The sequence below is a fragment of the Chrysochloris asiatica genome, unplaced genomic scaffold, assembly GCF_000296735.1.
Source record: "Chrysochloris asiatica unplaced genomic scaffold, ChrAsi1.0 scaffold00018, whole genome shotgun sequence".
NCBI lineage: Eukaryota > Metazoa > Chordata > Mammalia > Afrosoricida > Chrysochloridae > Chrysochloris > Chrysochloris asiatica.
Window position 1 is genome coordinate 8,077,791 of NW_006408536.1, and position 24,001 is coordinate 8,101,791.

The 24,001-nt window shown below is 40.6% G+C and overlaps 1 protein-coding gene across 1 annotated transcript in view; it reads right to left on the bottom strand.

Moving 5' to 3' along the window:
* Nucleotides 1-24,001, bottom strand: part of POLA1 (polymerase (DNA directed), alpha 1, catalytic subunit) — a 390,582-nt gene that overhangs the window by 236,783 nt on the left and 129,798 nt on the right. The window contains exons 27-28 of the mRNA XM_006835670.1: nucleotides 3,453-3,485; nucleotides 2,383-2,475 (exon numbers count right to left, since the gene is read on the bottom strand). Coding sequence (XP_006835733.1) covers nucleotides 2,383-2,475; nucleotides 3,453-3,485 — 126 coding nt within the window. The remainder of the gene's footprint in view (nucleotides 1-2,382; nucleotides 2,476-3,452; nucleotides 3,486-24,001) is intronic.

Below are 24,001 nucleotides of genomic sequence, written 5' to 3' on the forward strand. Positions count from 1 at the left end.
GTTCCGTGGGAGAAAGATGAGGCGTTCTGCTCCCGTAAAGATTTACAGCCTCGGAAACCCTGTGCAGGGTCGCTATGAGTCGGAACCGACTCCACGGCACTTAACAAAAACAACAAGGGTCCTATCTAAGGAACCCTGGTGGCACTGGAAGTTACGTGTTGCTAACCACAAGGTCAGCAGTTTGCATCCACCAGCTGCTCCACAGAAGATAGATGAGACTTTCTGATCCTATAAAGATCTACAGCCTCAGAAACCCTATACAGGGTCACTGTGAGTCAGAACTGGCTCAAAGGCACAACACCACCATCACCACCACCACCTCCACCAGGTTCTTTTCTAACCTTTCAGTTGCTATTGTCAATTGTGTCTCATACAGCCAGTTTTTAAAAGAGCTTAATGCTCAAGGCAGATATTCTTTACTAGTTAAGGTAAACTACTGTTCTAAGAAGACTGCAGGGGAGATATTTTTGGTTTAAAGATTTTCTCAAAGCAATAGTTTTAGGGGTTTAGCCAACTTCATGACTCCAAGAAGTTTGGATTCTATGAGAATGTGAAATTCTGTTCTGCAATTCCCCTTTTGATCAGGATTCTCTGAAAGAATCTTTGATCAACATGTTCGGTAATAATAGCTGGGTACTAGCCAGTTCTTCTGGTCTCCTGGCAAAGGAGGCAACTGCTGCTCATGAAGGCAATTAGCCACACGTCTCCTCCTCCTCACTCCCCTTCTTCCTTGATTGTTCCAGACAAATTGAAACCAATAGTTGTACTTTGGCTGGTTACGTGCAAGGTCTTAAAATCCCATATCCTACACGTAGAGAAGAAGCACTAAACACATTACTAGGCCTATTAACTGTGATAATCCTTGAAACCATGACTGAAACCCTCCAAACTAAGGAAAATCCCATGAAGTGTTTGGGTGCACATGAGCAGCTTCAGCAGCTATTCTGGGAACGGTTTTGTTGTTGTTGTTGTTGTAAATACATCTATCACATATTGTTAATTCAACTCTGTACAGGTATACAATTTCATTAACTGACAGTGCAACCCTCCCCTTAATCAATGTAATTTTCCCCACTGTAAACTGAAACTCAAGATCTTAACATAGTAAGTACACAAGAAATACTAACTGTAAATTGCATTGGGAGGCTACAAATGATGATTTTTAAATGGCCTCTTATCTTTAAAATTTTATTTTAAGTACTATTATTGTTGTTAAATGTCACTGAGTCAGGTATGACTCATAGTGACCCTGCACAGGATTTCCAAAGTACGGCTGGTGAGCTTGAACCGATGACCTTGCAGTCCAGCTCATTAACCCGCAATGCCACACCAGGACTCCTGTAATTTAAGTACTCCTTAATTTGCATGCATATGGTGAATACATGTATGACTGTTTCTCTGTATTTATTCATATTTATTTTGAAGTGTTAAAGTTGTTATTTTGCTTGGATTCACAATTATACTCATGGATGCTTGTTGTTAAGTGCCTTTGAGTCAGTTCCGACTCATAGCGACCTTGTATAAAGTTTTCAAGGAGCAGCTCATAGATTTGAACTGCCAACCTTGTGGTTAACAGTTCAGTGCTTTTCCTACAGTGCCACACCAGGACTTCAGGTAAGAAATCAAACAACATATTGCATTAGCAAATCTGCTGCAAAAGACCTGTTTAAAAGATATTACTTTGGGGACTAAGGAGGGCCTAAAACAAGCCATAATATTTTGAATCACCTCGTATGCATGTGAAAAGTTAGACAATGAACATGGAAGACCATAGGCGAATCAATCGATTGGAATTACGGTGTTGGCTATGAATATTGCAAGGACCAAGGACAAGAACAAACAAATCTGTCTTGGAAGAAGTATAGCCAGAATGCTCCTTAGACAACAGGATAGCAAGAGTTAGCCTTTTGTACCTTGAACACGTTGTAAGGAGGGACTAGACTAAAATAGGAAGGCCCCCAATGAGACGAACCAACATAGTCAAACCAACCAGCAATAATGGGCTCAGATCTACCCATTGTGAGGACGGCGCTGTACCGGGCAGGGCTTTGTTCTGTTGTGCACAGGGCTGCTACGACTTGGAACCAACTGAACAACAGTTACCAAACAATGACAACATATATAAAATGCATTTGAGTATTTCTGGAGACATAGTTCCTTGTGAATGACAATGTGCTAAATAGCAATGTGATCATATTTTAAACTTACAATGCTTAAGACTATTTTCAAATGAAAAATATATCTATTGTTCAGGAAAAAACAATTACCCTCAAAACAAACAACTGAAGCAGCATGAATTTTGTGTATGTGTCCTTATGTCTCATAGTAAAAAGAGAATCGAGAAGAGTAGGTAAAGCAGGCAATTTCAGCAAATCATTTCACCTTGTTCCCCAGCTTAAATACTTCTTCCAGGTTGGTGCTGTTGGTGTTTATCATGATTGAATCCGTATCTCCATAAATAACTTCAAGATTCATCTAATGAAAAGCAAAAATTAGAAACATGAACAACAAAAACAGTGAACATTAATACACAATGAAACGAGGGGACTTAAGATTTCCCATACTATAAAAATTACAGGTTCTACTGACTTCTCAAAAGTTTGTATTATTATCCATGCTGTCAGTGATGTATAAATGAAGATTAAGCTCCTTCCTATAAACCAAAAAGGCAAGCACGACAGTATGACCAAAATCTCTCAAATAGTCAGAAATCCAACACGATGGGTATGGCAGGGAAACTGTCTCCAGTGTCAAATAAATTCTGGACTTGAATTATGAGTAAGATATTATAAGGAGCAAGGGTGGGGAGGAGAGTCTAGCGGAGTGGGGCAAAAGATCTATATATGCATGTTGTTGTTGTTGTTGTATGCCGTCGAGTTGATTCTGACCCATAGCGACCCTGTATAGGGTTTCCAAGGAGCAGCTGGTGAGTTTGAACCACTGACCTTGCAGTTCAAACAACTTTGCAGTCTGACGCATTAGCCCACAGTGCCACACCAGGACTCCTGGTGTAAATATATTCATATTTACCCGTATATTGAGTGGTCACGACAATTTGAGAAACAGAAATGTAATGTATTTTTTAAATTCAGAGGCACAAATTCGTATTAAATGCTTAACAGTTTCAAACAGTATTTAGTAGAATATGAAGAGTGCCAAAAAAAATCAATCATAACAAATAACACTAGAAACATAGGCCTGGAAGTAAACTCTAATTAGCACTGTTACTAATTTGCTTGAAACACTCACGTATAGGCTTCAAGCAGCGGCAAGATCATATCAGTGTTGGTAAAAGAAAAAAGCTATAATCCATTAGGAGGGATTATAAACGTAAACTAGGCAACCTAAGACGCGGTTTCCAGTCTGTTTGGGTTACAATTTTCCTTGAATACAAAAACGTCACCAGGTATGATATTTAAGAGTTGTTATATAATGAAAATGTTCAGCATTACCTTCTGCACCATCTCTTTTGTATGCATCAAAATCTAAATGAAACAAAAAAAAGTCAAGATTAATGCATTACACAATTATAAAGACCATAAATATAAGCACACTATCTCTTTCTAAAGCTCTTGATGGTTCCCTCAAAATGGCAATAACATCAACATAATCTAAACGCAAGCTTGCCATTATGCTGACTGTTAGCCAGAGGTTCGCTGCTGCATATACTGGGTGTGTGTATTAATCAACAAGCATAGTAACAGCATCCCTTTATAAAATGTTAAGAAGGTAATCAATTATCATTAATGGGGCAAATGGTTAACACACTCAGCTGCTATGCCAAAGGTTGATACGCTGCGTCATCTAAAGGTACCTCAGAAGAAAGACCTGACAACCTGCTTTTACAAAACCCATCAGCCATAGCAAGCCCTGTGCAACACTGTTCTGCTCTGACATACTTGATTCAGTGGCAGCTGGAACAGAGAATTCTCATTACTAATATTTAAATAGAACTGCCTGATTTGAAACAAAAGCTTGACAGAACGTTTCAAATCTAGCAATTCTTACGCATGGTACTCAATATCTTCAATAGCGTTGGGACCCAGTAGACATTTGGTGAATGAAAGCTCACAAGTAACATGTATAGATGGGTCTGTCCTCAGACCAAGAGAGCTATAAACTAGCAATAGACATAGGTTATAATGTGAATATACATGAAAATATACAGATTATCTTGGACCTATACCCGAAAGTAACACATACCACATAAACGAAGGATCCTGAAGAAGTTGTAATAGGAATTACAGTGAGTACCCAGTGCAACAACAGGCTCAAAGACAGCAACAACTGTGAGGATGGATGGCACAGGACTTGGCCACCTGTTAGGAGTCATAACCAACTCAATGGCACCTAACAATAGCATCATGCAAGGGTGCTTCAAAATGTTCATGGAAAAATAAAAATAAGAAATCCACACAGTTTTTTAAGCTCCCTCATAATTCTACGTACACACACAGTGTATGTGCCAAATATGATATTAGGAGCATCTTGTGTGTTTTCTCATTTTATTCTCCAAGATCCCCAAGAGATAGTTACAATTAATATTCCCATTTCTTAGACGCAAAAAGACACAGCAGAAGAAATTAACCTGCTGTAGTAAATGGGAAAGCAAGGTCGTGGTCTGATTCCAGAGCAGAGAGCCTTTAGTCACTCTATGTTAGTGCTATCTCTCATCTTTCAAAACATCAACCTGCAAGGTCAGTTAGAACCACAGGCCAGTGGTTCAAGCTCACCAGTCACTCTTTGGAAACCCTATACAGGGTTGCCATGAGTTGGAACCAACTCGATGGCACTTAATAACAACAACCTTTCAAAACACCCATCTAGACCAGAAGCCACTTTCCTTCTATCTGGACCAGACAGAAGACTTACTTCACTCTCTTCTTCAAGAGCCTTCTTTCTCTTACTTCAATAGCCTTCCCCGTCAACTAGGCTCAGACTGAGCCCTATCACCTTAGCCTTTAAGTATCGTCTACATTGACCCATTTCTTTCATTTCTATTGTCCCTCACCCATATAGTACTGTCTCCCAACTTTGTTTATATGTTCATTGCCCTATGTTCTCAGAGAAAGAGGCCCTTTTCCCGTTCCAGGGTGGGTGAATTCTGATTACACCAAGCCAATGGTTTTCATACTTAAAATAAAAAAAAAATTCTAATGCCTATCCCAGCAGCTTTTCAAAAAAGAGCCTGAGATGATGGTAACATTGCAGGCAGCGTTACGAACCACTAATATAAAATAATCATGGTCACTCCATTCTGGAAAATTTGAACAGTTTAGACGTGTGCATCTGATGAACCAACCCTGGCCAATCAAGAGCTAAGGAGAAGCCCACTGGAAAGGTTCTGTGAAATGTTTTCCATCCTGAAAAAAAGAAAAGTGGGAAGCAAAACTGCCTTTCGGCCTGAGGGCTGCTTGGAGCTGTGACAACCATCGCTGTGACCATGAAGCCATCTTAAAGAAGGAAAAGCTAACCTGCAGGCAGGAAGCACCGAAGCACCTGGCTTCCAAGGTGATGCGGTTGTGCCAATGAATTAACCAACTCATACATCTAATGTAAAACTCTCCATGGATCTTACAGGGGCTGATTTAAGGAATCAGATCACCAGGCCTTTCTTCCTAGTTCATCTTAGTCTGAAAGCTCTACTAAACCTGTTCAACATCGTTGTTGTTGTTAGTGCTGCCGATGTCGGTTCCAACTCATCGCGACCCTGTATAGGGTTTCTAAGGAGCAACTGGTGAGTTTGAACCGCTGACCTTGTGGTCCAGTGCTTTATTCCACAGTGCCACACCAGGACTTCACTGAGATGAGTAATGGCAACGCATGAGATGCATTGGCTGGGACTTAACCCTGGGTCTCTTTCATGGTAGGTAAGAATTCAACCACTAAACCATATCTCTAACTGGCTTTAGATCTTCTCAACTCACCATGCATATCACTACCAATCTCTTAAATGTTTTCAATGTTTCCTCACTACTTACCAAATCAAGCACAAACTCTACTACACCTTTATAGTCTCTTTTACTTACACAAACCCTCTGTTGTCGGTAAGTGCTGTAGAGTCGCTTCCGACTCATAGCAACACTGTATAAGGAGGGTTTCCAAGGAGCAGCTTGTGAGTTTGAATCACCAACCTTGAGATTCAAACCAACCTTGTGGTCCAGTGCATCATCCCGTAGCACCATACTAGGACTCCACACAAACCCTTTAGTGGGCAAGAGAAACCTCACAGTTAGCACATTACAGACCCATCTTTTCATGTCTTTGCTCATACGGTGTCACTCATCTGGAATTTCTTTCCCTGTCATCTTCTTGGGTCAGGCTTCCATTAAGCCTGAGCTGAACACATGGGCCCAGCCTGTACTGATCTCTCCCTTCTGATTTGTGCTTGTACCATTCTTCTGGCCCTTTAATGATGCTTGATATAACTGTTGACAGTGTGTTATCTCTGCAACTAGTCATAGGATCCTCAAGGTCAGAGACTATTCCCCAGACCTCTTTGTAGCCCATGTTTGTGCCTAGCTCCAAACTTCACATCTAAAAGGATCTCAAAAGATTGTTTGCTAGTTGACTGATAGGTCTCATGGCAATCCCACTGACTTTTCTACGAGGCACTAAAATTAAGTTAACTTATAAAAACACATTCACTCTCCTCTACTTCATCTTCACTTTTGAACATTTAAATTACAGGACAGTGCATTATGGGAGACTACCTGACAACTCCTTTGGTAAAAAGGGCAATAATGAGATCAACCCAAGTCAAGTTAATCATAGTGAGGACAGAGCTACGTATCAAGAGTTCTCTTCACCCTCTGCCCCTTCCACCTGGCCGAGCTTCGCACTCCTCATGACAATGGGCAACTCCAGAAGGGAACTGTTACCTACTAAGTAAAATACTTCAGGAACAATTTGTCAATCTTTCATTGCAACTCTGCATATTTAGCAACTGATTTATGCTGCTCTTCTTGTCATCTCTAAGTGCACATTCGATGTGAACTGGCAACCTTTCTCTTTCAGATCCATCCTCTACCTCCACTCTACCCTGCCATGGACTCACAACCATTTGTAAACACAATCTAAAGGCTGTTACCAAAATGATTTTCCCTGCACAGTTGTTTTGCACAGAAATGGTAACAAACTTAGGAAGTTATAAAGACTGTATGACAATGGCTTTTTCCACCAAACAATTGCTTTTCGAGATATTTCCATATTCACACATACAGAATTGCCTTATAATTTTTTAATGACTACACAGGATTCTGCTAAATGATCAGAACCTAATTTTTTAACTACCGTTTGCTAGTTGCTGTTGAGTCGGATCTGTACAACAGAACAAAATGGTGCCAGGTCTTACGGCATCTTCATGGTTTCTCATATAGTTAAAGTCGATTGTTGAGGCTATTGTGGCAATTCATCTTATTGAGGGTTCGCTTGTTTTCGCTGGCCCTCTACTGCACCAAACATGAAGTACTTCACTAGCAATACAGACCTATAGGTGTCTCTAATCACTGGCCATTATAACCATACATCAACAAATAATCCTTTTACCTATACATTTTGAAAATCTGCCAGTAGCAGGGTAAACTCCTACAAGATGACTTACTGAGTAAAAACTAAGTATGTTTTTAAAGTTTCTTAAATATAGCCCAAACAGCTCTCACAGAGGTTGTACCAACTTCCTTCCAGAGGACCTCAATGCAGCTGACGATGATACTATGAAACTTTTTCTCAAATCTTCAGTTCATTCTGTACAGGACAATTGTCAAGCAGGCTGACACCTACCCTCTCCTGCTTCCTCCCTAAGCAGTTCTACATACTGGGTGCTAATGAGCAGGGTCACCCCAAAGCTGCCCTCAGTGCCAGTCCTCCACTGAAACTGCTAAAGTCACTGGAGTAGTCAAGTGGGCAGGTACAAGAGGTCTGCCAAATTCTCAGTATCTAGCAGAGAGCCTGGTACACAGGAGCTATGAGCAAATATTTTTAGAATGCTGAAAAATAATCCTAAGAGGAAGGCAGTCTTATAAGCCCAATTTAAAGATGAGGAAAATGAGATTCTGAGATGCTGCCCCAAATAACAGAGGTAGTCAGTCAAGAGCTAGCTGTAAAAACTGGACTATATGTTTCACTTTTATGTCCCATGGTCTTGTAAAAAACCTCATAGCACATGAATGTTCTAAAAGCCAATAATGAAAAACTTATACATTACAGATATTCTCTCCATTAAAGAAATATTAAAAAAAAAAAAAAAAAAGCACAGGGACCCAAAAAGGTCTATCAGACACAAGGTACAGTGATTACAAGATGACCGTTCATAAGTTCACTTCAAAGTGACAAGCCTAATATTAAAGGGACCCATTCTGACAGAAAATCATTTTATAAGTGCCAACAGCTAGAAAACAGGGCTATAAAGGCTTGCTAAATTCATTAATAAGACAGTCTGCAGTTATCTGATTTCACAGCAACACCTGCATATTTATCTACTCATTACCAATTGGATGATGGAATTTTTTCAAGCACATTTCAAAAATCTGCCAACTTCAAGTGTAAAAAAATAAACTTTGTGGTTAATTTTTCCCTTAACAAAGTACAGCTGTTGAGAATAATTGTTCAAGATCTTACCCTGTAATGTCAACTGCAGCAGAACAAAGAGTATTTAATTAGCAAATCTATCCAGTAATTCAACACCTATTATATAAAATGCCTTCGTGATTTTATTCAGGATAATTTGCTAAGAGGGTTATTACTGACATTCAGATGGAATTTAAAATTCCTACGCAAGTCGAGTCATAATAGCAGTAATGATCTCCCCAATCAGGAGATTCGGTGTCACACAGGGCTCTCTTGCAATGCGGCAGCCGGTTTCCTGACTTCTTAATTCTTGGGCTCAGCTCAGTGAGAGCCCTTCATGCCGATATTTCAGTCAGCAATACATCTTTAATGGGACTCTATTAAAATACCTAGAACAAAATGACTTTTTTTGGGGGGTGGGGTTTTAAAAAGAATGACAGCTCTGCCATCATATCAATCATTGCCAGCTTTGCAGAACAGTGCCGGTAGGGAGAAGAGGAGGGGGAATGAGAAAACGGGGGGTGGGGGGTGAGGGAGGGAGAGCACGAATTAAAATCAGAGGGAAAGGTTCTGAACCCCAATCTGAGCCTCTGAAGGCTGGTGAAGGACGGTGGAGACTTAACAGGAATTTTTTTCATAGACGTATCAAAAATTGTTTGCTAAAGAAGATAATTTGTTCAGGAATCCACCCACCATATAGTTTACTGAGCAGAAAGAGCATGCTGGGTATGCCAAGGTTAATGGCAGCACCAACCTAAGACCAACTACTACTGAGCTGTGTATTTATAGGCTCATCTCACAAGTTGAGGGTAAAGCCTGGGTCTTCCCATTTTGTTAACACAGAAAACTATTGCCTTGCAAGGCATTCGAAGGTTACTAAATATTTGTAGATGTCACTGCAAAGAAAAGAGTGCTTACTGATGCTAAATGAAAATGAGAAAACACCAAATTTCCAGTTTTAAAACAAAAAGTTGAAAGGTCTAATTCCAAAAGCACACATGTAGTATAGCAATGCCTACTAAAAAGAAACCCGCTTTAGTATATAAGCAGATAGATACTGAACACACTGAAAACCCTACAAGTTAAGACAATATTGTGTAAGGTCACACCCTAAGACAAATACTGCATCAACAGAGTGACACCTGAAAGCTCAATGGCTTTAAGGCGCTTCCATTACTGATGACATAAACGAAGAAATAAACTGGAAGTTTGTTTCTTAAAACAAAAACTACATTAGCTATTATATATTCCTGAGTGTTTCTGAGTATATCCTCCCTAAAAAAAAGAAAAAAGGGAATAGAAGCAAATACTGCTGAATGATGATGCACGGAAGAGACTGCAACCATTGCACTGAAATGATGAGTGTAAAACTGGTGCTGTCCCATGGAAACTATCACTCAATTCACAATAAAAATGTTTTAAAAAATTACATTAGCATAATAAGGATAGCAAAATGAATGGTTTTGAAGGACAGGTTAGGGAAAAGTAGAAGAAACAAAACATGACATATGGCAATCCAACCATTTTTTAAGATTTCCCAACTCCAAATTTTAGCAGTTTCCAAGTCTGACTCAATGTTATTCAGTTCTCCCATCTAACAAACACTTATTTCATCCTCATTATGTTAGATTTCCTTTTCCAGTTTTCTTATTCCCCCTTATTCTATTCTTAGATGTGTGTCATAAGCTGCTCAAGGAATAAGGGGCTCTGAATTTAATAAGTATCCTTTCTGGCTCCACCACTTAACACTTGTGGTGTGACAATGAGCTCCTTTAAACCTCAGTTTTACCCTCTCTAAACAGGAAAATACAACTACCAACTTCCCTGAGTTTACTGTCCAATTGATTCTGACTCAATAGCAACCTTACATAGGGTTTCCGAGGCTGTAAATCTATTTGCTGAAATAGTACTTCACAAAGACATACGTTATACAAACATTAGTCATTGTTAAGTCAGAGACCTGAAATCAGAGTACTAATTTAAACAGTCAATTACTAGCCAAATGAGTTAGGGACTAACAATTTCTCTCTTGAGGACACATTTATTTAAAAAAAAACAACAACCCACAGCCGTCGAGCCCATTCTGACTAAGAGCTACTCTACACAGGGTTTCTCAGACTCTCCATCTCGACAGGAGCAGCCTCATCACTCTCCTTCGAGGTGTATGCTGGGTTTTAACTGCCAACCTTGTAGCAAGCAGCTCAATGCCTAACCCATAGCAACACCAGCAATCCTTTCAAGATTGGGATTCCACCCAGATTTTAAATTGAGAACTGAAGCATGACATTCAGAAATGCATCTTCATTATATTTGTTCTGTTTTTTAAATTTTCAATCACACTTATTTCATTAATATTTAGAAAAGGAGCAACTAAAATACCCAACGGCGCCCTGCTGTGGCACTATAGAATAAGCACTGGACTGCTACCTCAAGGTTGGTGGTTCAAATCCACTAGCTAATCCTCGGAAACAGGTCACTATGAGTCAGAAATGACTCGATGGCACTTAACAATATATTCAACAAGAATATTACCATTATAAGGATACAGTTCAACATTCTAGGTTGCTTTCGAGGATTACATAGTTGTAAAATAATTAGACATACGGAAGCATTCACAAATTTGTGTCAGTATACATCTTTATACACTTGATATAAATAGGTGGGCATATGTACAGTAATGGTAGCTGGGTGGCACAGTTTACAATCCTCTACTAACCTAAATGGAAGCAGCTCTGGTAGCGTAGTACTTATGAGTCTGACTGCTAACCTCAAGGTCAGCAGTTTGAAACTACCAGCTGTTCCATAGGAGAAAGATGAGGCTTTCTGCTCAGGTAAAGATTTCCAGCCTCGGAAACCCTATACAGGGTCGCTGTGAGTCGGACCTGACTTCACGGCCCATAATCACCCCCACTAACCTAAGGGCAGTGTTTCGTTTTGTTGTGCATAGGGCTGCTATGTGTCGGAAATGACTCAATGGCACCTAACAGCACCAACGTAACACTAATCTAAATGTTTGGTGGTTTGAACCTTCCCAGCAGTTCCGGATGAAAGGCCTGGTAAAGTGCCTTAAATCTGAAGTTCAGGCTTCAGCTCGTCAGTGAGCAGCTTACTATAAAGAACACTGCTGATTGCTGAACCTTTTTCCTGGTAGTGTTCCAATACTAGCCCTCGAGGATCCCAGAAAACTGTAAGCATCAATTTTCCAGCTGCTGGTTGACTTTTGAACTTTTTTCTTGGTTGGTGGTTGAGGATGTTTCCATTTCATGCTCTGCCGTTTACTCTCAGGCTCGTAGTGATGAATACGTATCTCATCACCAACAGCGATTTTTTTTTTTTAAAAAGAAACTTTTACCTTCCTTTGAGTACTGGTCAAAATTGTGTTTGCAGATGTCCAAACGCTTCTGTTTAAGCTCTTCCTTGAGTTGTTTGGGTACCCATCTTGCACAAACTTTTCAAAACTCAAGTCTGTCATGGAGTCTTTCTTAGGCAGAGCCAGGGCTCATTTGACACATTACCCATCGTGTCACTCATCTATTCGACAGCATCATTTCATGTGCACGCTCAGTGTTGTCATCAGCCGTGGGCAGGCGTTTTGATATAACCGGAGTGCAGATAATTTTTGACTCACCCTCATATATATACATCAGAGTTTCTGACGTTTTAGGTAGAATAATTCCTTTTTGTGGGAGACTGTCCCGTGCAATAGTTATGTTCAGCAGCATCCTTATTCTCTACCCACTAGATGCCGGTTGCACAGACGCCTATACACCCTAACTGTGGCAACCAAAACTGTCTCCAGATATTGCCCAAATCAGCCCTAATTGAGAACCACTAGTATACACTGATGACTCTCCAGGCCCCTAGTCAACTACTGTCTGTCCCATAAGCAGTCATTCTGAACCTCACCCACCTACAAATCCTTGACCAGCTCCAAACAGAATCAATGGCCCCTCCAAGAATCTTCAACTGTCTAACCAAGTTCACAAGTCCTACACCACACTATATCCTTCCAGTGTGGCTTCTGCTCTGCATCTGCATGTCCTTCCTCAGATTCACCACTTCTCACCTAGCCTGCCTGTCTCCAGCATCACTACTTGCCAAGCCATTCTGCACACTGCTAGTGTGTCTGCTAAGAGGCATCACCTTCACTATTGCTCCTTAGCTGCACCCCAGACTCCTCCTCTACTTGATGCTCACTTCATTTCTAAGACTTGCCACATGCATCTTGAGACCCAGCCTCCCCGCAATATTCAGAGTACACTGAACAAGTCACACACTTTTATTGTCTCTGTGTTCTTCACATGCTGTTTCCCCACAGTTGTTAAAAAGTGTGGGTTCAGAAGTTAGGCTGGCTAACTTAGTCAGTTCAAAGCCTAACTGCGCAGCTCACAAGCTGTGTAACCTTGGGCAAACAATATAACCTCTCGAAGCCTCCAATTCCTCGCCTGTTAAATGGAGATAACAAGTGAGCCTTCCTTACAATGGGACTACTGTGAGCTGAGCATTAACTGTAACAACGCATGCCAACTGTTCTGTACAGTCTCTGGTACATGATAAGTGCTCAGTAAGTGTTAAGTATTATCATTACCCAACCTCTCCTTATTTTACAAGGAACTTCCCGCTGTCAGAAAAGCCTTCTCTGGGCTCTCCACCCCAATGATAATAATGAGTATGCTAGTCCTATGTGCCCCCTATGCAAGCTGCAACACACCACTCTATTATAAAAATTAAGATTAAGAGACTACTGCAAATTAAACCTAGTTATTAAACCTAACATAATCCCTGGTACATAGTAGTGAATCAATAAATATTTATTTCCAAGGATCTAGTTTGTCTTGGTGGCATAAAGGGTACTCCAACCAGTTGGCAGTTCAAACAGCTCCATGGGAGAAAGACCTGGGATCTGCTCCTCTAAAGATGTGAGCCTCGAAAACTCGACGGGGCAATTTTATTGTCACAGGGGTTGCTATGAGTTGGAATCAACTTGACAGCAACAGGTAAAAGAGAAAAACTCCAGGTGGCTAGCTTGACATGAGCAAAGCCATGGATTGATAAATACATGGTCACAAAAACAGAGCCCTATAGCTGGTTACCAACAGCAGCAATTAAACCCCCACATAGTACATTTTTAAATGCTAGCTCTTTCCACGCTTAGTCCTACAGCTAAACACAATGCAGGTTATATAAACAAATATTCACTCAGGAGAAATAAATTTCTGCCCCAGCGATAAAGGCCCAATAATTATAAACTTGACTAAAAGTATACTCTTCCATATAACTCTTGTTACCAGACAAACGGATTTGTTTTTAAATCCTTACTTTACAACCTAGATTTTCTGGTAGCTCATGTGTAAAGAATGAAAAAACACTTTGAACACGCAAAGCTTCTGGGAAGGCTTCTCCTCCCCATCAGACACATTTAATGATATTTATGAGTAGCTCTCAATTATTGCCCGACAATTTGACAAGGCTCTAATTTTACTCTAAAAACTTTCAAAATACCACAAATTATGACTTTGAATATGTTAAGTGAAAAGTGAACTTTCTCCCATCTTCTAATTTGTTGGGCCCAGCACGAGTATTTATTCATCTTGTGGATTTTTAAAAACACATTTTACAGTCTGACTTTTTATAACTCTGCTTTCACCTTTAAAAGGACCCTTCCTTTTTCAATGTTCTTATTCTCTATTCCTCCGGCAGTTTGGAAGTTTCACTTGAACTTATGTGCATTAGTGTCATACTTAGGAGGGTATCTGACACAGGGATCTGGAGGAGAGCTTGTAGACTTGGCTTTCAAGTGCACCAACTCAAGAGTTCAAGTACTAGTCTACCCTATTAAATACGAAATTTCCAGTTTTTAAAAAACAAAACACACACAACACACACACACACACACACACACAAAAAAAAAACAAAGACACTAAGATTAAAGCTAGCAGAATGGGGTAATAACCTAAGGTCAAGAAATCTAAAAATCCCTCCAGAAACTGGAAGGAAACATTGGAATGCATGGCTAGATACAATTTTCTAGGTAGAAATGTTTTATCACATTCTCAAGAGGGTCCATAAGGTTTAAGAAATGATAGCATTTGTTGTTTCGATGTATTCAAATACAAGTACCACTGAAGACACTCCAAATGACCATAAAAATAAAATTATCCAATTTCTTAGAATTCACATCATGTCCATGAGCCTAGAGACATGCCCAGCACACCAAAATCCTCGCCATGATTTGAAGCTGGTGTTCTGAGCCCCTCCAAGTGTATTTACCTCACAGAAAAACATGTATGTGTCAAAAGGTTCAGAGCTGGCTCCTCGCCTAACTCATCTGGGGGGCTAATTAAGACCCGGCCAAACTCGGTCTGTGCTTTAGTGAACATCAGCACTCAAGCAAGTTTCACACAACCTGATTCAAATGGACTCAAAGTGTCTTACTTCAGTAATCACTTAGAAGGAATGAATTTTACATTAGTGGGATCAAGCATGCACCAGGCCTCAGTGGAAATGAAAAGGGCTTATAGTAATAGGATTTATAAATCCACCCATTAGGTTAATGGCTAAATGATTTACATGTAACTTTCTCCCCCACCCCGCCTTCGTTCACCCTTTAACTCAGTAAAAACTATGCTTGGCATTTTCCACTGCAGTGCCACACACAAAGGAAATAGCCTTGCTATTTTTGGACATTCTAATTTCTAATAATGGCTTGGGTAGCTACCATTAACTCTTTCAAAGCACAAATAATTGACTAATAAAATTAAGTATTCTATAAGGCCTGAAAGTGCTTAATTGATCATAATTGTCTATTTGAGAAGAAGGCGTCCGGCTGGCTATGCTCAGATAATGAAGTTGGGCGATTCTGAAGCACTGCAATCAAGATAATACTTACAGCTATAAAGGACATTAGCATTTTCTAGAATCTGCAACATTTTCTTTATAACTGAGGTCATGAGAAAAATCTGACTGGAAAACTTTGCACTTCCAGTTCCTACAAATGCCAGGTATCATCTGTGCCTGGACTGACGCTTAACACTGGAAGGAAGGCCTGGAGAAGAACTGGAGAAGAGCTTGAAGTCGGAGTGTGACCAAGGCGTTGCTGTTACAATTTTGACAATAGTATTTTTGATTTCTGGAACACTCCTTTTTAAGGATGAGATTGTAGAAAGATAGTCATTGGATTGCTCATCACTGAATGGACAAAGTGAGCACCACACTCCCTTGGCTCAATATCAAAGCTAAATTCTGCTTCTACAGTTATCATCCTGTCTACATGCCTGCCTATGGTAAGTCCTTTATTTACAAATTACTATCCCTGGCCCCACCATTTTATTAGCTCAGAAAGACTATGTGCTAACCATGATTAAAATACACAAGGTTCCCACTTGGAAGGAAGAAAAATCTTTCCAAAAGATGGTCTAGTTTGGGGAAAATGTAATTAATTGTGTCCAACTACCCAGAGACACATCTGTTGTAGACACATGTTCACAAGAATGACTCTAGAAATAAATATATTGAAGTCTGAATCAAATATCTTATGGCCCAATTTTCAGCCAAGCAATATGTTCACCGTGGTATGGTCAGCCATTCAAGATCAAAAGGGCAATATTTATCTAAGGACAAAGTTGAGAAGGAACGGGGAGGAGGATGGAAAGGAAACAGAAGCCACAAGGAGGAAGTGGAATAACTGCTGTTGTCTGGAGGGGATTGCAATCATTGAGATGAAACAAAGTGTTTGATTTGTTGAGTATTAAACTGATGATCCTGTCTGTAAATCTTCACTCAATTCACAACAAAAAGTTAAAAACAATCAATCAAATAATGTACAGTCAATTCTCATTGTTCATGGATTCTGTATTACGAATTCACCTGGTGGTGGTGGTAGTGATATGGATCAGTTCCAACTCATAGCAACCCTATGTAGGGTTTCGGAGGCTGGAAATCTTTACAGGAGCAAAAGCCTCATCTTTCTCCCATGGAACAACTGGTAGTTTCAAACTGCTGACCTTGACGTTAGCAGCCCAACTCGTAACCACTATGCTAACAGAGCTCCTTATGAATTCACCTACTCACTAAAACTTATTTTTGCCCATTTGGTTATTTATTTTTAAAAAATTTTTAAGTACTGGTGGTGCTTTCCCAATCATTCATAGACATGTACAGGGTTATGAAAATTTTGAGTACCCCAACAAGCATGCTCCTAATGGTGGTCGAACAAGGAACCTTCTAGTTTCAGCCATTATATTGCAAACAAGTGTCCTTTAGATGGTCTAGTTAGTGCCATGTTCCCCACATTTTAATGCTTTTTGCTGGAGATTCAAGATGGCCCCCCATGTAAATGCAGGAAGGCTATGATGTGTCTTAGAGAGATAATGTGCTAGATACACTTAGTTCAGGCATGAGTCATAGTGTTGTTGGGCATGAGTTCAATTTTCATGAGTCAGCAATGTAGATCAAGTAAGTTGTCTTTAATTGTTGTTGTTGTTAAGTGCCATCAAGTCGGTTCCGACTCATAGCGACCCTGTAAAACAAGGCTATGATTGATTGATTGGTGAAAGTACTGATTAGCTGGTGACTAAAAGTTTGCTGGAATCTAATTGCATATTTCCCTAGGAGCAATAAGAAACCCTGGTAGCATAATAGGTTCCACATTGGCTGCTAATCGTAAGATAAATAGTTCAAATCCACCAGTTGCTCCATGGGAGAAAGATAAGGCTTTCCGTAAAGATGCACAGCCTCAGAAACCCTATACAGGATCACTATGACTCAACGCACACAGCAAGAGTAACAAGCTAGGAGCAATGGTTTAGTATTCATTAACTCAGTGTTTGCAGAGACCTTGTACAACATGTTACTGTTGGTGTGTCATCAAGTCAGTTCCAATATACAGTGACCCTGTATAGCAGGGGTTGTTGTTAGGTGCCATTGAGTCGGTACAGACCCATAGTGACCTTATGCACAGCAGAACGAAACACTGTCTGATCCTGGGCCAACCTCACTACTGTTGCCACACTTGAGTCCATCGATGCTGCCACTGGGCCTATCCATCTCATTGGGGGTCTTCCTCTTTTTCTCTGACCCTCCATCTTATCAAACATGATATCCTTCTCCAGCGACTGGTCCCTCCTGACAATATGTTCAAAGTATGAGAGACAAAGTTTGGCCATCTTGGCCTCCAAGGAACACTGTGGCAGCAGGGGTAGGGAACTTATTTTCTGCCAAAATTTATAACATCACTCACGGGCCATACAAAATTATCAACTTTAAAATTTAGTCAAACACTTAATTAACTCACCTCTAAGGTGATGGCTAAGGAGCTATGGTAGCTTAATGGTTACAAATAGGGTTGCTAATCTCAAGTCAGCAGTTCGAAACTACCAGCTGTTCCGCGGGAGAAAGATGAGGCCTTCTGCTCCCGTAAAGATTTACAGCCTTGGAAAACCATGCACAGGGTCGCTATGAGTCAGAACCGACTCCACAGCACATGACAACAACAACAAGGTGACTGCTAAGAAGCTATGGTATAGTAGTGGCTACAAGTCGGGCTGCTAACCTCAAGGTCAGCAATTTGAAACTACCAGCCATTCCACGGAAGAAAGGTGAGACTTTCTGCTCCTGTGAAAATTTACAGCCTTGGAAACCCTATAAGGATCACAATGAGTTTGAACCGGCTCCATGGCACACATCCACCGCCACCACCACCACCACCAGTATGGTGCTCTGTAGGGTCAGCACTGGACAGCTAACCACAACAAGGTCAGTGGTTAAAACCCATCAGTCATTCCTTGGAAATCCTATACAGGGTCAGTATAAGTCAGAACTGACTCAGTGGTACTAACAACAACAACGTGATGGCTGGAATTTTGGTTGCCTTGGCAGAGCCAAATGATTTCGAAGGCCTTACATGGCCTGTGAGCCACAAGTTCCCCACCCCTGCTGTACAGGGTTTCCAAGGAGCTGCTGGTACATTTGAACTGCTGACCCTGAGGTTAGCAGTCCCCTGCTTATACTACAGCACCACACCAGGACTCCTTATAGAACATAATCACTGCTAATAAGCTAATAAGAATTGATTGTATTCAATTTCTTCCCCTATTCCATTATCTCCTGTACTTTCCCTGAGGATCATTTGGGAACATCTTCAAAGACACAGAGAGATTTCAAGTTAAGAAAAGGCATTTAGAATGTTGTTAAGTGCTGTGGAGTAGGTTCCGACTGACCCTGCATATGGTTTCCAAGAAGTGGATGGTGAATCTGAACTGCCAACCTTGTAGTTCAAACTAACCTTGCAATTAATTCAGTGTTTATCATATAGTGCCATATCAGTTAGCCTAGAATGGTGGTGGTTATGTGCCATGGAGTTGGTTCCAACTCACAGCAACCCTGCATAGGATTTCTGAAGCTGTAAATCTTTACGGGAGCAGAAAGCCTCAACTTTCTCCCACGGAACAGCTGGTAGTTTCAAACTGCTGACTTTGAGGTTAGCAGCTTGACTCATAACCAAGATGCTACCAGAGCTCCTGTAGCCTAGAATAGAGTTACAGAATATGGAGAAAATACCAATATACAAATAATGTAAGATTTGGCTACTCACTACTTTTATAAAATCTTCTTCACTCTTGAGCTTTATGAATTCCCACTGTCGAATCTGGCCAAGGCTCAAGCATTTTATAAGCATTATAGGAGGCCCTGCGTTTTCTTACCATTTAGGACCAACCCCACAAAGGTAGGTATTTATTCATTCATTCACCATCAAATATTTACTGAAAGCCATAGTGATCTTTAATGAGAATGATCCTAACAGGTGGATAGTGCCTAATACAAATAATTGTTTTAAGCCTTCAAACAAGGTCAAAAAAGGCAGGGAATCTTGCCTTTTCAGGAGCAACAAAAATTGCTCCAAGCTGCAGCTCAACAAACAGCAAGCCAGACCTTTGCAGCGGGCTCCCCTCCTAGAGCACCACAGGGCAGGCCTGATGAGTGCCACAGAAGACTGAACGCTAATCCTACAGTTCCAGCAAGGCCATCCTTGCCCTGTCACTCTTCTGGGTTCATGAAGGGGAGGTTCTTATTGAAATCTAGTCTGGTGCCATGAGGTAGCAGTTAGCATTTATATGTATCCAATAAAAGAAGTCGTGACTGGGGGGGGGGGGGACAGACGAGGCTCCCCTCAGGTTCTAACTTATGGGCTTCATACTCAAGAGAGACACTCTCGAAGTCATAAGTGATTAATTGCCTTTGTAATGCACTGGATTTTATAACATCAAACGCCTCACAGTTTTCATGGACCTTTAACCTCAGAGCAAGCCACTGTGGTGACAGAACAGACAGCTGTGGCTCAGGGGGTAGGCGGGCAAGAGGAGCTTGTGTGACCTCCTCAGAAAGACAAGCCCTTCCATCAGGGTCCAGAAATTCCACTGGATGGGAAGAAGCCAGGAACCCTGCTTCCAGCAGCAGGACCCCTTTTCTCCCTGATCTTTACATACCCAAAAAAGAGCTCTTTTCCACCTGGAGACAACCTCCTCTTCTCTCACCCTCTTAAACCTTGTGACTACAAATGGCATGGTCAGAACAAGCCACACACCATTGGCATGTTGGTACCCAGATAAAGAATCCAAGCAGTCCAGCAGATCAGATTCCTGTCAGCTGCAGGAGAGCCAACACTTCAGCTGCTTCGCATTCTTTATTAGTAGTAAATGGTAGGATGGGTTCAAGTACATGGTAGCCTGTCACACAAGAGACTAAAGATTGAAAAAGAGAAAACCCAAACCCTTGAGGAGTACTCAGACTCACATGAGATTGGGAACTGAACATGTGCTTCAGATAAGTTCATGCAGCGTTTGAAAAAGTGTTTACAAGTCGGTCTGTCTTAGCAACATGGTGGGGGAAAATTGATTATGGAACAAAATACAAGAGTCAAAGTAACTACAGATCAGCTCTTGGTCAATAGGATTAATTTTCCTGCTACTAATTTGTAAAATACTTATTTTCAGAACTCTGATCCCGGGGCACTAAAACACTGGGATGTGTTATCAGTGATGAAGTTACCTATATGATCAGTCCCAAAAACCAAACGAGTGCAAACAATTCAATGTACACCATGAAATTTAAAGAATAATGGGGGAGCAGTAAAGTTCTTACCTGTGGAGAATCTGAAATCTGTTTCCTTTGTACCCCCCTATACTACCACCAGATCATTCTCAACTAATTCTTACAAGCTGAAGACCAACTTGGATTTTGATATTCGCATATAAACGGCTTTTGACGATACTTCGTTTTATACAGATAAACACTTAAAAAAAAAAAAAAAAAAGCAAGCCGAAGACGCCCTTTTGAGAAACTAAGAAAACAGATGTGGAAGCCATTTGTTTAGATGAAGAGGAATTTTCGCTTTTATAGGAATACAATGATTCATGAAGAGGAAAAAAGTCTGTCATCAAGTTTACTTCAATAGCTACTCTTGGGTTTGAGGCAGCTTTCTAAATATGGCCATTGCTTTTCTACACATCTCATCTCTCCTGAAATATCTCAAACTATCACTAACAAACATTACTTTTATTGTCTTTGTTCTGTAAATTTTTATGCTTAGCTAATATATTGTGTAAGGAGAGAAAATAACTCTGGTATGACAGCATTATATACTTGTTTTATTGCTTAGGTAGCTGGACAAAAGACCTTTTGCTTTAGTGATTTCTCAAAAACATGCCAGTTTGAGATTACCAAAACGTATGGAATATAAGAAACCCTGGCAATAAATTCTTAAATAACAGCTCTTCTTAAGCCCAAAGCAGAGGGTACAAAACAGTGGTGTTTTCCAAGAACTTCTAACAACAATCGATACCTCCTATTTCGGTCTCCATCTGTTTAGGAGAGATGCTAAGAAGGAAAAGGGCACTGAAGTTCATCCTGGGCAACTGCTTAAGAAAAATGTCTCCTCCCATCCTCAGCCCCACACCCATGAGTTCTCGCATCTCAGTGGGTCTGCTATGGGTTAAGAAGCACAAAGTCTGCAGATATGAGGGACTTCACTTCCATGACCTCTATCTGCCTCCTCAAAAGGACAAGGCAAAACACTGCTTAATTTTTTTTTTGCTTGATAAACAAAAACACACTTCCCTACACCTTCAAATTCTACTATCATCACAATTAAGAGCCCCAGACCACAGAAGGTTGAAAAGTGACTCTGGCACACAACCCCCTACCCCCTCAAAATCTATGTCTATGCACAACCTCAAAATGTAACCTGATTTGGAAACAGGGTCTTTTGGATACACTAGATAATGCTCTCAAGATGAGATGAAATCATCCTGAATTTGGGCCTTAAATCCAATGACTGGCGGCCTTCGAAGAACAGAAGAGGACCCAGAAACAGAGGTGAAGACAGAGGCAATGTCTATCAAGGCAAGGAATGCTGAGGACTGCTGGCTGCCACCAGAAGCTGAGAAAGGCGTGGGATATATTTAGCATCAAAGCCTCCAGAAAAATCCAACGCCGGTGAAAACTGGATTTCAGACCTTTGGCCTCCAGACTATAAGAGACTAAATCTCTATTGTTTTAAGGCATCAAATTTGTGGTCATTTGTTTCAGCAGCCCTAAGAAACTACTACTTAGAAACAAAGAAACAACTTCTTTTCTACAATGTCCCCATCTGCCAGTAATTTGTCACTTTACTTTCTATAGTTTATATTTCAAAATCAAATGTTTTAACCTATTCCAAATGTAACATAATTTTGAATATGCATTTTCAAACTACACATATCCCCACATTCCCTACTGGGCTATGGCTCAGTCTATGAACCCCCTTAATGGACTATAATGTTTTCATGTATATATGGCATTTTTCTGGATAAAGGACCCATAGCTTTCATCCAATTTTCAAAAAAAATTTGGCACAAAAAAGATTAGTCTCTCCCCCAACAAAAAAAATTTGTAGTCATTTCATACTTCTGACAAACCAGTCCTCAGACAGTATAGGCAATTGCCTGGGATCTGTAATCCCTATGTGTATTCCTGATGTGGCAGTACAGTAAGCACAGGACCGCAAAGTTGGTTTGAACTGCAAGGTGGGTGGTTCAAATCCACCATCTGATCCTCGGAAACCTTGTCAGGGTCACTATGAGTCAGAACTGGCTAGACAGCACTAAACAACAATTCTTGATTTACCAAGCTATTGCCAATGAAGAGTGACTGGTTTTGCTGGAGTCCTGGTGTGGTGCAATAGGATAAACGCTGGATTGCTAACTGCAAGATCGGTGGTTCAAACCCACCAAACACTCCTCAGAAACTCTACACAAGGTCACTATGAGTTGGAATTGAATCCATAGCACTAAACAACAATGACTGCTTCACAAAAACCCTGTGTTAACCATCCTAAAAATAGGTGCCAACTGTCAAGTTACAAAGTAAAAGAGAGAGAAACCAGATCAATTTCAACAAAGCCTTGACCACTATTAAATGAGTGCCTAATAGGCACGGTCATTACAAAGACAATGTGTTGTATTGAATAGGAAAACATAAAGGTTGGTTAGCTTGCTGGCTGTCTATAGTCATAAACTTTTACAGTTTATTCTGCAATAAATGAGCGTCCACTACATGAGAACTATTCTTTACAGGTGCTGGGATGAGGCTAAAGGAAAGACAGAATCTGATTTTAAACCAACCCTGCAGGCAGAAGCATGGAGAATGGATTGTGGGAAGTAGGTTGTAGGATTGTGAGGAGTAGGTTGACAGAGATCAATTGCGAGGTTGTTTGCAACTGTCCAGATGAGAGATGATGCCGGCCTGGAATAAGGTGGTAACGGTACAAGTAGATGGAAAGCAGATATGACAGTAGAGTAGAGAAGTCCTTGATTTTAACTTGAGCAATGAGTAGATGGCCGTGTCTCTTTTATATTCACAATGAGACAGCAAAAGCATGTTTATAAAACCTGTAAAGCTGATTTTAAAGCCTCCAAAAGAATAGTTACGAATGTGTACTGCACACACGACACTCTCTGCTGATGAGCTTTATCACTGGACACTTCAGATTTGTCTCACCCCTCCTACTAGGGCCTGGTGTGGCACTACAAAATAAGCACTGGACTGTCAACTGCAAGGTCAGTGGTTCAAATCAACCAGTGGCTCCTCGAAAATCCTATACAGGGTCACTACAAATTGGAACTGACATGATGGCACTTAACAACGACACAACAACAACAGAGGGCCACATACTTCATGAACAATGTTACCCTTGTTCCAGCCAAGAAAGAACCTCAGTTCCAGCACCTATACCAGGATTCAACATGCCTCTCCTCTCCTCTGGTTCTGAAGACATACTCAACCCAATTCTCTGGAATATAACCAATAACCTATCATCAGGCTTCACTCGGAAGGCTGAGTCCTTCATGGTCAAGGTCCTCTAACTCAATATACTACTTTCCCTTTGCAATGTTTGGAT